Here is a 16,267-nt window from a genome sequence, read left to right as displayed (position 1 = left end):
CCCGCCCCCGGTGCGGCGGAGAGCGCTGTACGGGCCCGCCCAACCGCCAGGGGACGCACGCGCGGAACCGGCGCCATGGCGGAAGTCCGAGCGACTTCCGGCGGCGGCGGCTCCGCGCGGTTCGCGCTGCGCAGGCGGGAAAAGCGGCGGCAGCGGTGCGGGGGGGCCGGCGGGCTTACCGGGGGATGGGAGGGGGCTGTCTGGGTCTCGCAGGGAGAACCCAGAGTCAGGGCAGGCCGGGCTGGGATGGGGGAACGGGCCTGAGATGGAAGTGGGCTCGGGGCCGGTGGGCAGGCCCGGGGTTGGGGGGAGGCCTGGGGGGCGCTTGGGAGCTCGGGCTCGGAAGGAATTCGGGGGTGCGGTGGGTGGTTTGGGGTACGAGGAGGCCGCAGCAGGGAGGGGAAGGGAAGGGATGGGGGCAGTCGAGAGGTGCGATGACACAGCGGCGGCCGAGGGCTGCAGGAAGGGGCGGCCCTGGGGCCCCGGCCCGGCTAGGGAAGGGGCGAGGTGGGCCGGGGGTCGCCCCGGTCAGTGAGTCAGAGGCAGCGTCCGGGGCGGGGGCAGCCGGAGGGGTGAGGTTTGGTTTTGGGGGCGCTGGGGAGCGCCAGGAGCTGTCGCCAGCCCGGCTCACCCGCTGTCCTCCCACAGCTGCCGTGAGTGACTCCCGTGCCGCTGCCCCGGGCATGCCGGGCTGGGGAGGCTGCTGAACCCCCCCGAGATCGTCCCCGTCCCCTCCCACACCCCGCAGCCGCCATGGCTGACACGCTGGAGTTCAACGAGATCTACCAGGAGGTGAAGGGGTCCATGGTGAGCGAGGGGACATGGGGATGGCCCCAGGGGCACTCCCAGCGTTGGGGTGTGGATGAGGGGAGCGAATGCTGTGCGGTGAGGAGGGTGAGGGGGATGAAGCTGTGGCTGGTTTGAGGGGCGTTGGTGGTGTGGGTGCCTGGAGCACCCAGCGGGGCCATGGTTCCTCCATGGGGCCGAGTCCCCTCATGCCCAGCTGTCCCACAGAACGATGGGCGGCTGCGGCTGAGCCGGCAGGGCGTCATCTTCAAGAACAGCAAGACGGGGAAGGTGGACAACATCCAGGCCTCGGAGCTGGCCGAGGGCGTGTGGCGGCGCGTGGCGCTTGGGCACGGCCTCAAGCTGCTCACCAAGAACGGCCACGTCTACAAGTATGACGGGTTCCGGGAGTCGGTGAGTCCCTGCTCCCGCTGCCTTGGCCCTGTCCCAGATCTGGCTGTGCTCCCTGCCAGCCCCAGAGCAGCTCTGCCCCCTGCATCCCCATGCCCAGGGGCTGTGTGTAACCCGGGGCTCTGGGCACTGCTGGTTCCTGATGATGTTGCCTCCCTCTTGCCCAACCCAGGAGTTTGACAAGCTCTCAGATTTCTTCAAGGCCCACTATTGCCTGGAGCTTGCAGAGAAGGATCTGTGTGTGAAGGGCTGGAACTGGGGCACAGTGAGGTTTGGAGGTGAGTTCCAGTGGCAGCCTGAGGCCTTGGGGTGGGATGTTCCCACCAGTGTGGCTGTTCTGCTGCCATAGCCATTCCCTTAGGAGCAGCTGCTTTCTAGGGATGTCCTCAGAGACAGTGAGGACATTTGCCATCTCAGGAGAGCGGGAGGGCCCTGAATCCCAGGGGGCTGTGCTTGATGTGGAGTCTGCACATGTGTGCCATTTTCAGGGAGCCAGGGGAGCTGGTGTATATGCCTCCAGCTCAGGGACCAGGACACATGAGGTCAGATAGTTCCTTTTTGTCTGTTTCTGATCAGTGTCAGTTTCCAGTGATGCAGCCGGAAGCGAGAAAGCCTGGGGTGGGAGGGTGGGAATGCAGTGATGGGAGCAGAGGCACTGCAGGATTTTGGGGGAGGAGCGAGACTGTGGCTGGAGATGGGATCTGTGGGGCACAGCTCTGAGCTGGCTGTGGTGTCCCCGCAGGGCAGCTGCTGTCCTTCGACATCGGGGAGCAGCCAGTGTTCGAGATCCCGCTCAGCAACGTGTCCCAGTGCACCACGGGCAAGAACGAGGTGACGCTGGAGTTCCACCAGAACGACGATGCCGAGGTCTCCCTCATGGAGGTCCGGTTCTACGTGCCCCCCACCCAGGAGGACGGCGTGGACCCCGTGGAGGTGCGTGGGGCCGGCAGGAGGGCGGGGGCTGGCGGCGAGGGACCCTTTGTGACCGCTCCCCCGGCAGGCCTTCGCCCAGAACGTGCTGTCCAAGGCGGACGTGATCCAGGCCACCGGAGACGCCATCTGCATCTTCCGGGAGCTGCAGTGCCTGACGCCGCGCGGGCGCTACGACATCCGCATCTACCCCACCTTCCTGCACCTGCACGGCAAGACCTTCGACTACAAGATCCCCTACACCACCGTGCTGCGCCTCTTCCTGCTCCCGCACAAGGACCAGCGCCAGATGTTCTTCGTGGTGAGTGGGCATGGCTCAGCCCTCCCCTGCAAGGGCATTGAGGGTGCTCTGCGGGGGTTTTGTGTTTTCACCTCCTCTTCTCTTTCCAGATCAGTCTGGACCCCCCGATAAAGCAAGGCCAGACCCGCTACCACTTCCTCATCCTGCTCTTCTCTAAGGATGAGGACATCTCCCTGACCCTCAACATGAATGAGTGAGTTCCCCAATGCCATGCTGCCCTCCCTGGATCCTGAGGGAGCTCCTTACACCCCAGACCCTGTTCTCACCTCTGCCCTCCTTCCCTCCACGCAGGGAGGAGGTAGAGAAGCGCTTTGAGGGGCGGCTCACCAAGAACATGTCAGGCTCCCTCTACGAGATGGTCAGCCGGGTGATGAAGGCACTGGTGAACCGCAAGATCACCGTGCCTGGAAATTTCCAGGGGTGAGCAGCTGCAGGGCCAGTCCTTCCCTTTCCACCTCGTTCCCGTGGCTGGGGGAAGGTGCTCTCTGTGTGATTGATGCTGGGGAGCAGGGCCTGTCTGCCAGGGCTGGGCACAGGGAGGATGTTTGTCCCCACAAATAGCACTGTTTGTCCTGCAGACACTCTGGAGCCCAGTGCATCACCTGCTCCTACAAGGCCAGCTCAGGGCTGCTGTACCCGCTGGAGAGGGGCTTCATCTACGTGCACAAGCCCCCCGTGCACATCCGCTTCGACGAGATCTCCTTCGTCAACTTTGCCCGTGGCACCACCACCACCCGCTCCTTCGACTTCGAGATCGAGACCAAGCAGGGCACCCAGTACACCTTCAGCAGCATCGAGAGGTGGGTGTGGGCTGTGGGGCCAGCCTGGCTGTGCCCACCGGGGCCCCCTGGCACCCCCAGCCTGACCGTGCCCTCTCCCCCAGGGAGGAGTACGGGAAGCTCTTCGACTTCGTCAATGCCAAGAAGCTGAACATCAAGAACCGGGGCCTGAAGGAGGTATCAGCACACAGGGCTGGGCTTGTGCCCACTGGTGCTGCCCTCTCCCAGAATCCAGCTGCTTTTCCCTCTTTTTTTTCACCTCTCTTTTCTCTCCTTGCCCTTGTAGAGGAAAAAGGTCCGTGCGATATCCCTTCCTCTTTCTCCTCCTCCTGGTGCAGGTTTCCTGTGCATGGCTGTGGTGGTCTCTGACTAACCCAGTAACCCCAGTGTGGTGTGCAGGGGCCCCCCTAACCCCCATAACTGCTCTGCCCCTCTCTCTCCGGGGCCCTGAGGGGGGAAGGAGGGGACATGGCTGTGTCTGTGCCCTGGCCTGTGCGTGCCCAGGGCTGTGCTCACCCAGGGCTGTGTTCCTGGGTGAGCACAGGGAGCAGCTGCCATCCTGCCTCTCTGCAGGGAATGAAGCAGAGCTATGATGAATACGCTGACTCTGATGAGGACCAGCACGATGCCTACTTGGAGAGGATGAAAGAGGAGGGCAAGATCCGGGAGGAGAATGCCAATGACAGCAGTGATGGCTCTGGGGAGGAGACAGGTGAGGGCTGGGGCTGTGAGGGAGTGCCATGGTTCTCCAGCTCCTGCTCCCCATGATGATCTGTAACACTGAGCCCTCACTTTCTCCTCCAGACTCATCCTTCAACCCTGGAGAAGAGGATGATGATGTGGCAGAAGAGTGAGTAGAGGCCAGGCAGGCCTTTATCCAAAAGCCCCATAGGAAGAAGGTGCTGTTCTAGGGCTGTGTGAGCACTGAGAGATGCTCACAGCATGACTGGGATCACTTGGATTTGGGAATGTACAGCCCTGGGTTTGGGAATATTGGGCAGCTGGGGCAGTACTGGGCTCACTTCATTGTGATGGCATCAGGCAGTATGAGAAAGTTCTGGAAGGGCTCCAGGGGAAGCCTTGGCTGCACTTTTTGGGAAAGAGAACAGTTGGGAGGAGGGTTAAAGCCCCAGGCTGGGGTGAGGATGGGTGAGAGTTGTAAAGCTGAGCCTGGGTGCCATGAGAGCTCCGAATGTGCCGGAAGCAGAGCACAATGAACCGTGTTCGTGGAAGGCCACTCCCCTGAGGGCTGTTAACTGGAGCAGGGCAGCTCTGGCCCGGGCAGCCTCAGGGCTCTGGTGTCTGGGGGCAGCTCTGAGGCTCGTGCCCCCATGCAGGTTTGACAGCAATGCCTCAGCCAGTTCCTCCAGCGGCGACGGCGACAGCGACCGCGACGACAAGAAACCGGCCAAGAAGGCCAAGATCGTCAAGGAGCGCAAGCCCCGCAAGAAACAGCCCGAGGTGAGGCTGCTGTGGGAGCAGGACCAGCTCCTGGAGTGGGGTCAGGCCGGTCACAGCCCCACCTGAGCTGCCTCAGCCTCTGCAGCACTCACCTGTGCCCAGGCCAGAGCTGGTGTCTGGCCTGGTGTTGCTGCCTCCAGCTGGGTCCAGGCCGAGCCTCTCCCAAGGGCACGTTGTTGCCATGCCCAGCCTATCCTGGCTGTTGTCGGGCTGTTCTCCAGCAGCCTGCCCCCCAGCTGTGGCCCTTCAGCCCCACTCCCCAGTTGGATTGCTGGGGGGTGCAGAGGCAAGCAGAGCCTGCTCCTGAGGTGTTGGGTGAGGGGTGCATTGGGCTTCCACGGGTGTTCTCCACCTCCCAGAGCAAGAAGGGGAAGGACCCCAACGCTCCCAAGCGCCCGATGTCAGCCTACATGCTCTGGCTGAATGCCAGCCGGGAGAAGATCAAGTCGGACCACCCTGGCATCAGCATCACCGATCTGTCCAAGAAGGCTGGGGAGCTCTGGAAGGCCATGTCCAAGGAGAAGAAGGAGGTGAGGGATGGGAGGCCCAGGGTAGAGCTGGGCCTGGTACAGGAGGGGAGGCTGGCCATGCTTCCTTGCTCCTGGGAGCTGGGGCTTGCACAGATGGGGAGTTGGGTAGGGGTGGGGACATCCTCGGGCTGGTGAGCTGGGTGATCAGGAGTGGGAGCAGGGTGGGATGGAGGTGGGTGAGGGAGGATGGTTTAGGAGGAGGGGTGGCCTCGCTGACCCTGTGCTCTGGCTGCAGGAGTGGGATCGGAAGGCGGAAGATGCCAGGCGGGACTACGAGAAGGCCATGAAGGAATACAGTGTGGGCGGCAAGGCCGACAGCCACAGGGGGTGAGTGTGCTGCCAAGGGCCTGGCAGGGCTTGGCCCCCCAAAATCGGGGTATTCCCAGGGCCAGCCGGGTAACGTGGCTCCTCTCCCCTCTGCTCACCCAACCCCACACAGGGAGAGGTCAAAGAAGAAGAAAAAGAAGCAGGAGAAGCAGGTGAAGGGGAAAGGGGACAAGAAAGGTGCCACCTCCAAGTCCTCATCCTCCAAGTCCCCAGCTAAGGGCATGAGTGACAGCTTCAAGAGCAAGGAATTTGTGTCCAGCGATGAGAGCTCCTCTGCAGAGAGCAAGAAGGAGGTGGGATCACAACTGGGGAGGTCCTGGTCCGTTTTCCCTGGGGAACAACTGTCTGGGAGGGCCCCAGGCCCTCTTCCTTGGGGAGCACCCTGGTGGTTTCTGCTGGAGAGGCTGGGTCCTTGTGGTAGTTCATGTCCTTGGGGACATCCTTTGGTGTGTCCCCATGTCACCACCCTCACCCTGTCCCCACTGTAGTGGGGGATACTGCCCTGCCTTTCCTGTCCCCTGCTGACCTCTCTGTCCCCCGCCTGCAGGACTCGGAGGAGGAGGGAGCTGCCAGCCCGGCCCCCAGCTCAGAGGACTCTGCCTCGGGCTCGGATTAGCGCCATCCCAGCTGGCTCCAGGCTGGATCCCAGAGGAGAGGACAGGGCAGGCCAGCCCCGCGGCAGGGACCAGGGTCCCGGGCTCTGGATGGCTCCCACCCGGGAGCAGGGCCAGGTTCCCCTGTCCCCTCAGCACCCCGTGGTGGCAGGAGGTGCCTCCTCAGTCCCTCACCGTTGTATTCCATCAATTTATTTTTTCTAAACACTTGGCTTTCTCTCCTTTCCTTTCCTTCCCTCGTTGGTTTTTTTTTGGTGTTGTTTTTTTGTATTTTGGGTCTGTTCACATGGCAACTCGGGTTGAATAAAAAAAAAAACCCCACTGATGGTGTTTGTGTGGGTGTGGGGCTGGCTCCCCCTTCCCTCCTTCCTTCCTGCAGCCATCCGGGAGCTCATTCCCCTCCTTGAACCGCTTCCAGGGCTGACTTCACTCTCTCCCCACCCTCCATTAGCGGCCCCCAGCCCCTGCTCAGCCATCAGGGCTCCTAATTACAGCCCCTCGCTCGATCCTGATGCCATTTGGGGGTTTTTCTACCTCCCTCGTGAGGGGGTTGATCCGATTAAGGCCTCTTTCCCCTCCGGTGTTGATTGCAGCCGATTCCCGGTCTGGAACCAGCCCCGGGGGGACCCCATGGCTGCCCGTTCCCCCCTCCTTCCACTGCCTTTACCGGCACCGCTGGGATGGGGCTACGGGGAAGCAGGAGTCTCCCGGGGCGGGAGCCAGCCGCGTGTCCCCGGTGGGCACAAGGGACCCTGGATGCCCGAGTGGTGGGGGGGCTCTATTGTCACAGCAACCTCCGCCTGAATACGCGTTACCGCCCCGCGGCTGGAGGACCCCGGGAATGGGATAATTTGTAATCAGGGGTGGTCCAGGGGGTCCTGCTCGGCTGTTTGGGCCCCCGAGGGTGACTGGGACAGTGCTGGACGTTCTCAGCGTGTCCCCCACCCCCATTTCGGAGGACTCTCCGGCCGCCCCTCTCTATGGTCCGCCCGCCACGCGGCGCCGCTCTGCCCCGCCCCGCTCCGCCGCCGGGGGCGTGGCCAGGCCGTCATGAATATGCATGAACAGCGGCGGTGGAGGGTGAGTGGGGGTCTCTCCGCCGGCATGGGGCTACGGGTAACCGGCATTCCCCCCGGGCCCGTGGCGCCCGCCCGAGGGACCACACGGCTTCGGCCCCGGCGGGCAACATGGGCCCGGGACCCCCGAATTGAGTGGGGGGCTTCGTTGTCATGGGGACGGCGCTAGGCCGCGGTCGCGGCCTACTCAGCCACTCGATCGGAGGCTTCGTTGCCGTGGCAACGAGGCTAGGCCGCGCTGGCGGAGGACCCCAGGGGGCCGGACCCGCATCCCGGGGCCCCGCCGCCATCCCGGGCTGGGGAACGGGCCGGATGGTCGCCAGATGTGGGCTGTGGCGGCGGTTCCCCCGTGGAAGGCGAGAGGAGGGGGGTCGTGGGGAGGGTAGACCCCGGCGGGGCAGGAGGGAGCGAGGCGGGGAGAGGAGGGCGGCGGGGGGAGGGCAGGGGAGAGAGGGCAGGGCCGGGAGGAGGCACCGAGCGGGTTTTTCCTGTCCCCGCAGCCCCGGTGAGTCACGGGAGAGGCGGCGGCGGCAGCGTGAGACCCGCGGGGACAGTAACCCCTCCTCCCCGCCCGCTCTGCGCCCCCCACGTGTGTCCCCGGCCCGCCCCCGACCATGAGGCTGCTGTGGGGAAGGTGAGTGGGGCGCTCGCGGCCCCTGAGAGGGGCTGGCCGAGGGTCTCGGGGGACCGGGCGGTTCCTCCTGGGCTGCCGGGGGCTCGGGGGGGCCGGGAGTGACCTGGGCAGGGAGCTCAGATGGGGATCGGGGTAAAGTGGGGGCCAGCTCGGCGCTGGGGGTTTGGCGAAGGTCGGTGAGAGTGACACGTGTGTGCTGGGACAGGTTAGCGCAGGGTCACACAGGTACAGGAGCGGCCCCGCGGCGTTAGGGGGTGTCGTGTGGGGTTCCTGTGGTTACGGGGGGGTTGGGACCGTGGCTGGCTCTGCTGCTGGGGCCCGGCTGGCTCAGGTGAGCCGGGGCCAATGTACTAAGGGTGGCACCGCGGTGTGATCACCGTTTGGCACAGCTGGACAGGGCTTGGCACGGGGCCTCACAGGGTGGTTGGGTTCCCCCAGGCTCGGAGCGCTCCCCAAAACCATTCTCCCTCTCTCCCCAGGGGCTGACCCCGTGCTGAGCCCCCCACTTCCCTGCGTCACCATGGCCTCCCAGCCGCAGCCCCTGCCCCCCGCCGTGCCCTGTGCCTCCCCTGCCGGCACCGCGGGGGCCGGGCTGGCCGGCAGCCCCGATAAAGGTCAGTACCCCGGGCTGGGGGACACCGGGGCGGGTGGGTTGCTGGGGCGGCCCTCCGAGGGCTGTTCCCGGTTTGGAGAGCCGCAACACTCCACTGAGCCCGTCCCCCTCCCTTGCTCTCTGCAGGCAGCGCACGCCCCAAGCCCCCGGTGCGGCCCAAGCCCCGCGTGCTGCCCAAGCCGGCCGTGCCCGCCAAGCCCCCGGTGCCGCCCCCCACGCCGGGCCCGCGGCACCCCCGGCCCGAGCTGCCCTCGGCCGAGAAGATGAACCGCCTGGCCGGGCCCCAGCCCTACAGCGGGGCCGGCGCGGGGGGGCCCCTCCGGCGCCCCTCCTTCACTGTCAGATCACCCGAGACCCCCAACGGGAAGGGGCCCTCGTCGCCCTCGGTCACGGGCACCGAGGAGGAGGTGCCGCCGGCCCCGCCAACCCCCTCGCGCAAGGGCCCGGCGCCCTTCAAGGTGACGCCGGTGCCGGTGGCCGCCAGGCCGGAGCGGTTCCCGGGCACCACCGTGGAGGAGATCCTGGCCAAAATGGACAGCAGGGAGGGCCCGGGCAGCCCGGACCGGGCCTGGCTCTCGCCCTTCTGCACCGACCCCTCCTCCCGCTTCGGCTCCAAGACCTTTGTTGCGTTCCGGAAGCGTCCCAGCGGGGAGGCAGACGGAGACCCTGCCGCCGAAACCCCGCAGATGCCCCGACCAGCGGCAGGCGAGCTGGGAATGGGGGATGATGGACACCCTGTGGCTGAGATGAGGTGAGGGCACAGGGCACGACGCCGAGAGGAGTGGCAGTGGGAACAGGGGATATCGCTCCGAGCCATCCCAGGCTTGGGAATGTAACGGAGCTGAGGTCTGGTCGCCGGCACAGGGCCCGGGTTCCTCCCGAGCCGCAGTGCCTCAAGCTGCCTCCGTGGGAAGGCCGGGGTGGCTGGTGCCAACCGCAGAATGGGCTGTCCCGGGCCAGGAGCGGCCTGTGGGCGGGCTCTGAGCCAGCCCCTGGCCTGGGAGTTACAGACGGGGTCGCTCCCCCAGGAAATGCTCCTGATTTTCCAGCCTTGCTATTTTTTCCCTGTTGGGCCATGGCAGGGCACAGGGAGCAGTCAGATCGGCAGGACTCCCAGCTGCAGGATGTCCTGGGCTAGGGCCAGGGCTTGGCCACGATCCCAAGAGCCGGGCACCTCAGGGAGAGCTGGGCGGGGGCTGCACTGAGCCACAGTGTGAGAAACTCGCTCCCAAAGGACCGAAAACTTTCCGGAAGGGGAGCTGGGGCCACTTTGCCTCCTTCCCCTCTCAGCCCAAGCCGGAGACTGCAGCTGTGGCAGGGCCCGACCCCTTGTACCCTGCATCCGTGAAGGGTGGTGGGCGAATAGCGCTGAAGCACACAGTGGGATTTACCCCCCTTCCCCTTCTCTCTCCACAGCAGCTCCCCCCCAGCCGGGCCGAGCTGTGCCGGGGACCCCTGTGGACGCCGGAGGCTGCCGTCCCCTCCTGACGTGAGTGCTGGCCTCGCCCTCCGGCGCCATGGCGGCTCCGCTCCTGGGCTCTCTCCTTCGGGGCTCTCCTGTCTCCTCCGGGGCTCCCTCTCTGCGGGGTGCGTGTCTCTCCTTTCTCCTTGGGGTGCTGGCTGTCCCTTCCTCGGGGGGTCAGGGCCCCCTGTGCCGAAAGCCCGCTGTGGGGCCCGGGGCTGTGGGGGTGGCGTGTGCCAGCAGCAGTGCCAGGCGTGGGCAGGGAGCAGCCGTGAGTCACCAGCTGGGGTTCGGTGACCCGGCAGGTATGTGGCAGGGCAGGCCCCACGGGCACCCCGCCAGCCCCTTTCCCCGTGCCGCGCTCACTCAGGGCGGTGACCGGGACACCGGGCCATGGTGACACTGCGGGTGGCAGCCTGGGCAGCGGCACCAGGTCACCCCAGCAAGGGGGCAAACCCCAGCAGTGCTGGGCAGGGGGGTGGCAGCCACAGGCAGGGCAGGGGGCTGTGCTGGGGGTTCTGACTTCTTCCTGCTTCATTTCTTGTCTCCCTCTGTCCAGGCGCTCTGGGGGCTGCAGGGGGCCGGGCAGGGAGCAGGGCTGGGGCGCCGGGCGCCGCCCTGGCTGAGTCACACGGGAGCAGCCTGGTTCTGGCACGCAGCATGGGCACTTCCTGCCCCGGGTGCAGGGAGGGGAGCAGGGCTGCAGGGAGGGACCCTCCAGAGGTTTGGGGGGCTGGCTTTTGGATGGATGATGGTTGGAGGTGCCTCTTGAGTGACATGACCCCCTGCTGGCTTTTTTCCACAGCTTTCCACTCTACAGCTGGGTGCCCTCGGACCTCCAGGCTCCCCAAGGCCTCCCACCTGCCCAGCCCCAGCCCCAGGAGCTCCTTTTCAGCCTGCTGAGCCCTCTGCCCCAGCCCCTGGCTCCCCTGATGCCCCCCCTGAGCTCCTGGCCCCTGACTCCCCCACACTGCCCCCTGGATCCCCTGAATCCCCCACTCGGCCTCCAGTCGAGGTCCCTGTCACCTCCATCCAGGCCCCGGGCGCTCCCTCGGCCACCGATCCCCAGCTCGGCGTCTCTCGTTCCCCTGGCTCCCCACACACTCCAGGGGAGGGATCCCCTGGCACTGCCAGCCCCCCTGGCACTCCTGAACTGCCCCCACGAGTCACCTGCCCCCCTGGCTCTCCCGAGGCTGCTGCTGAGTACCTGGGCCCCCCCAGCCCACCCCTTGCCAAAGCCTCTCGTCCCCCAGGCTCCCCAGAGGGACCTGATGACTCCGCAGTGTCCCCACAGTTCCATGAGGGTCCCGATTTCAACCCCCCTCCCCGGGATGTGGGGCTCCGGCGCTCCTCAGAGGGAGTGCTGCGGCCCCCGCCCACGGGGCAGGGCCTGGGGGAGCTGGGGGGCTCACTGAGTGCCCTGCCCCGGGCTGGAGACCTCCTGTCAGAGCCCTCCCTGGGCAGCGAGTCGGGCTGGAGCCTTTCCCAGTCCTTTGAGTGGACGTTCCCATCGCGGGGGGCACGCTTGCCAGCCTTCCCTCCCCGCTCCCCCATCCGGGAGACGCCCGACTCAGGGCTCTCCGAAGAGGGGGAGTCAGATGGGGAGGCTGCAGCCCCCAGCCCTCCAAAGGACAGCAGGGCTGAAGGACCTGGCAGCCAGCAGGCAGAGGGGGCTCCATGCCCAGGGGGTCCCGTGGCACAGCGAGAGGCTGAGCACTCAGCAGAGGAGGAGGAAAGGGAGGCAGAGCAGGATGCTCCCATGTCCCACTCCCCACTTCATGTGACAGAGCCTAGCCAGCAGCCAGCTGAGCCTGAGTCCCCCACCCAGCCCAGCCTTACCATAACTGCCCCCCTGGATCCAGCCCCACCAGATCCAGCTGCTCCAGCTGGCCCAGCCTGGGCAGGTGATGGCCCCAAGAGCCTGCAGGGTCCTGGGGGCCCAGGCCAGGCTGAAAAACCCTCGCAGGAGCCTGACCCCCATGCTGACCCAGGCTGGCTGACAGAACTATTGGAGTCACCTGGGGTCCACAGCTCTCCAGAGGTGAGGGGTGTGGGGGCTCTGTGGGGTCGGTGTGGGCTGGGCTCCTCCTTCCTGCCCTCCCTGGAGCAGTGGGAGGAGACAGGACGGGTGGGGGTCGGTGGAGGCTGAGCAGGACTGTGTGCTGAGGGGCAGGGGGTGGGGTCTGCCCCCTCCCTGGGATGAGCCCCACTGTGTCCCTGAGGTGTTCCCCTCCTCCCCAGCTCCGCTGCTGTGGGAGCCAGGGCTGCACTCCCTTCAAACTCCTCTCCTTTCTAACCTCTTTTCCCCCTCTAACTCCTCTCCCCTTTATTCCACCAGAACCTGCTGGGCTGGTCACGGAAGGACCTTTGCAGTGAGTTCGGCATTGGCCACCCTCGCCAGGACAGCACCTTTGACTGGAGCCACCCAGGTGCATCCAGGGAGAGAGACTGGCCTGTTGAGACCAAGCAGGACCAGGAATTTGGGACCAAATCCAGCTGGGACAGCAACCACAGCAACAAGGACAGCACTGCCCGTGAGAGCTGGAGCGGTGACTACAGAGCAGCGGAGCTGATGGGGGACACGAAACTGGGCTGCAGCGACTGGTCCCGGTCCCTTAGCACTGCGAAGAGCTGCCCACAGGATCCAGACTTCAGTGCCAGCACAGCTGAGTGGGGCCAGGGCTATGGCAGCACGGAGGAGCTTGGCTCCAGACAGGCCAACTGGGGCAGTGGCCTTGGCACGGGACACGTCCGGCAGCTGGACAAGGAGCCACGCTCCGGGCAGCCCACCTGGGCAGACAGGTACAGCGACAGGGACACAGAGATGAAGGACAGGGAGCTCACCCCAGACTGGGCCAGTAAATACAGCAGCCAGGATGCTGGGAACAAGGAGGAGAATTTAACACTGGGCTGGGCTGGCAGATCCAGCACTGGAGACAGCCCAGATAAGGAGCTCAGCCCCAGCCGGCCAGCCTGGGATAGGAGGTATAACCCCAGGGACATGGAGAGCCAGGACAGGGAGTTCAGCCCCAGCCGGCCGGCCTGGACTGGTGAAATCAGGGACATGGAAAGCCAGGACAGGGAGTTCAGCCCCAGCAGACCAGCCTGGACTTGTGAATACAGGGAAACAAAAAGCCCGGACCAGGAGTTCAGCCCCAGCAGACCAGCCTGGGATGACAGATCCAGCAGCAGGGACATGGAGAGCCAGGACCAAGAGTTCAGCCCCAGCAGACCAGCCTGGGATGACAGATCCAGCACCAAGGAGATGGAGAGACAGGACCAGGAGTTCAGTCCCAGCAGACCAGCTTGGGATGACAGATCCAGCAGCAGGGACATGGAGAGCCAGGACCAAGAGTTCAGCCCCAGCAGACCAGCCTGGGATGACAGATCCAGCACCAAGGAGATGGAGAGCCAGGACCAGGAGTTCAGTCCTAATAGACCAGCCTGGGATGACAGATCCAGCAGCAGGGACATGGAGAGCCGGGGCCAGGAGTTCAGTCCCAGCAGGCTGGCTGAAGCCAGTGAATGCAGTACCAGGGACTTGGAAACCCATGATGAGTTCAGTCCCAGCGGAGCAGCCTGGGGTGACAGATCCAGCAGCAAGGACATGGAGACCCAGGACAGTGAATTCACATCCAGCAGAGCAGCCAGGGATGGCAGGCACAGCGCTGGGGACATGGAGACCCAGAATGGGGAGTTCAGCCCCAGCAGAAGTGTCTGGGATGACAGATCCAGCACCAGGGATATGGAGGCGCAGGACAGAGAGTTGAGCCCCAGTGGAGCAGCCCAGGATGGGCAGCACAGCTCTGTGACCCCCGGGGAGGAAGAGCAGGAGCAGATCCCAGCCCGGCTGAGCTGGCCCACTGAGGGCAGCATCGGACAGAGCGGGCTGGGCAGGGTTGGTGAGCAGGACATGCCCAGCTCCCACCACCCCGAGCCCCTGGCCCAGGAGCCCACCTGGGGCAGTGCCCACCAGCAGGAGTGTCGCAGCTCTGGCAGCAGGGACTGGGCTGGGGAGCTTGGAGCAGCTGAGTGCCAGAGCCAGTTTGGTGTCATTGGCACAGAGCGGGTGCCAGATCCCTGCAGTGCCGGAGCCTCGGATGGCTCCATGTCCGGGGTCCTGCCGCAGCCCCGGGCAGGCTTGCACAGGGATCTCTCTCTGGACATGGGCAATGCCCGCTGGAGCCAGGACCTGGACAGCTGGAGTGTGGAGCCACAGGATGCTGAGGCCAGGCGCCAGGAGTGGGCGAGTGCCTTCAGCGCCCGCTGTGCCGCCCGCAGCCGAGACCTTGGTGCAGGGGAGCGGAGCGTGGGAGGGGACACCGGCGCAGAGCACGGGTAAGGAGGGCACCAGCGGTGGCAGGAAGAGGGAGCAGCTTCCCCTGCGTCAGACGGAGGGGTTTGGGGCAGGACTTGTGTTACCTGGGGCTAGAGCAACTCTGAGATTTTGTTCCCCAAGCAGGTCGGCCCCCAGCCCTTCGATGGGTGACGTTCCAGCTGATTGCTTGGCTGTGGAGCCCCCCCGGAGTGAGTCACCCAGCCACTCGGAGGAGGAGAGGCATCCCTCTGAACCAGCCACTGCCCCACAGAGCCCCATGGTCCCCCCTCTGCTGCCAGAGGCTGTCGGTGGGATCCCAATGTACGCAGGAAGTGAGGAACAGCCCTCGGACCACCCAGACGGGGAGAGCTCCTTGAGCTGGAGGGAGCAGCGGCTCTCACTGACTACCCCCCAGCCTGAGGAGTCCATGGAGCAGGGGCAGGAATTTCCTCTTCTGGAGGTGAGTATAAGTGGGGACACACTGGAGGTGAGTGTAAGTGGGGACACAGCGTGTGTCTGTGGATGGGGCTCTCAGACCCTACTGCCCTCAGGGACAGCCATGGATTGAGGGCCCCCAGCACTGCTGTGGGGGCTGTGGGTGTGCTGGCTGGGGTGGGGGGTCCCTGGGCTCCCTGTACCAGCTGTGACCTGTCCCCTGGGCTCGGCAGGACACGGAGCTCCTGGACAGCAGCGTGTTCCGCTGCAAGGCCAGCCTGGGCCGCAAGCGCCCGCACCGGGCGCCGTCCCTACGCCCCACCACCAGCGAGGGGGAGAGCTGGATCTTCCGGGACTCCACAGGTGAGCCCAGCGGGGATGGGGGTGGGATCCCCCATCTGTCCTGGCACAGTGTCGTGGTGACAACTGTCCCTATGTCCCCACAGAGCCCCGGCCAGCCCCAGCAGTGTCCTCCGACGAGGAGGCAGCGGAGGAGCCCCGGAGCCGGCGGATGCGCGGCTCATCCTCGGGTAGGGGGGTGAAGGTGCCGCTCTTTCCTGGCCTCAGTGCCTCTGCCATCAAGGTGAGTCCCTTGGACTCGTGGCTGCAGGGTGGGAGGGAGGGTGGAACGCAGGGAGATTAAGGAGGGTGGGGCTGGGGCCTGGCTAAAGACGGGGTGAAGGCAGTGGGGGGATTTGGGGGACAGAGCACTGTGTTTCTCCCTGACCTTTCTCTGCCCCCAGGCCAAACTGAGGGGTCGCAACCGCTCGGCCGAGGAGGGGACATCATCAGGGGACAGCAAGGGGACCCCTCCTAAAGACCCCCATGTGCAGCGCTCCAAGTCCTGCAAGATCCCTGGTGTGAGTGGGAAACCCCCAGCCCTGCCCCCCAAGCCAGAGAAATCCTCAGGGTGAGTGTGGGGCCAGGATCCTCCTCATGGAGGCAAAAGGGGAAAGGGGGGGCTGAGGGGTCAGTCTGGGTCCCAGGACTGGTTTTGGGGGGCTCATGCTGAAACTCTGCCAATACACCAGATCCGAGGCCTCTCCCCCCCACTGGCTGCAGGCCCTGAAGCTGAAAAGGAAGAAGCCTTGAGCAGGGTGAGTGTGGGATTTCATGCAGTGCTGGGGGCAGCCCCTTCCCTCCTCTGTGCTCTGGCTGGGTCCCCCCAGGCTGGATCATCCCTGGAGGGGCCCTGCAGGGTCCTCACTCCTTCCCCCTGTGTCACTTCCAGGCTCACTCCGACGCTGAAGCCGCTGTCCCTGGACCAGGGCTGTTCCCTCCCGTGGGAGCACACACACACACACACACACACACACACACACCTATGCACTTTGTACGAGCTTGCAGGGTCCCTGTCTTCCCAGCACCTGCTCCCCAACCCCCCATTGTACCCCATCCCCTTGGTCCCCCTGGGCCTGGGGGTGGTCACAAGCCCCACCTGCCCCTCCGCCCTGCTCGTGTATGGCCCCGGACACAGGGCAACGGGTCCAGCTCGTGGTGCCACTGCCACAGACAATAAAACCTTGCTGGTCAGTTCAGAGAGTCCTGACTCTTCTCCTGGGCCGTGGGCAGGGGTCACGGAGATCCTTG

At 65.4% G+C, this 16,267-nt stretch overlaps 2 protein-coding genes across 4 annotated transcripts; both read left to right on the top strand.

Annotated features, from left to right (window-relative positions):
- Positions 1-36: 36 nt before the first annotated feature.
- SSRP1 (structure specific recognition protein 1) lies at positions 37-6,460 on the top strand. The gene is made up of 17 exons (XM_064715268.1): positions 37-155; positions 649-807; positions 1,015-1,200; positions 1,370-1,475; positions 1,940-2,130; positions 2,198-2,428; positions 2,518-2,621; positions 2,720-2,848; positions 3,007-3,228; positions 3,312-3,384; positions 3,781-3,919; positions 4,012-4,057; positions 4,545-4,668; positions 5,028-5,198; positions 5,434-5,525; positions 5,638-5,818; positions 6,073-6,460. The coding sequence occupies exons 2-17, from the start codon at positions 754-756 to the stop codon at positions 6,139-6,141; spliced, it is 2,118 nt and encodes a 705-aa protein (XP_064571338.1). The 5' UTR covers positions 37-155; positions 649-753; the 3' UTR covers positions 6,142-6,460.
- A 691-nt stretch (positions 6,461-7,151) lies between these two features.
- TNKS1BP1 (tankyrase 1 binding protein 1) lies at positions 7,152-16,210 on the top strand. Of its 3 annotated transcripts, none has more exons than XM_064715267.1 (13): positions 7,152-7,219; positions 7,716-7,849; positions 8,329-8,463; positions 8,589-9,213; positions 9,882-9,951; positions 10,730-11,965; positions 12,263-14,262; positions 14,384-14,702; positions 14,911-15,040; positions 15,124-15,260; positions 15,421-15,587; positions 15,709-15,774; positions 15,909-16,210. In XM_064715267.1, exons 3-12 carry the CDS (start codon positions 8,370-8,372, stop codon positions 15,767-15,769), a joined length of 4,839 nt encoding a protein of 1,612 aa, XP_064571337.1. In that variant the 5' UTR covers positions 7,152-7,219; positions 7,716-7,849; positions 8,329-8,369; the 3' UTR covers positions 15,770-15,774; positions 15,909-16,210. The 3 variants fall into 3 exon arrangements, with proteins under 3 accessions (XP_064571337.1, XP_064571335.1, XP_064571336.1); XM_064715265.1 differs by having other exon boundaries at positions 7,153-7,219; positions 9,879-9,951; XM_064715266.1 differs by having other exon boundaries at positions 7,154-7,219; positions 9,879-9,951; positions 14,387-14,702.
- Positions 16,211-16,267: the final 57 nt, after the last annotated feature.

This window comes from Zonotrichia leucophrys, chromosome 5, assembly GCF_028769735.1.
Source record: "Zonotrichia leucophrys gambelii isolate GWCS_2022_RI chromosome 5, RI_Zleu_2.0, whole genome shotgun sequence".
In the NCBI taxonomy this organism is placed as follows: Eukaryota; Metazoa; Chordata; class Aves; order Passeriformes; family Passerellidae; genus Zonotrichia; species Zonotrichia leucophrys.
Note: the sequence above shows the minus strand (reverse complement) of the source record. Positions and strands in the feature narration are given on the sequence as shown.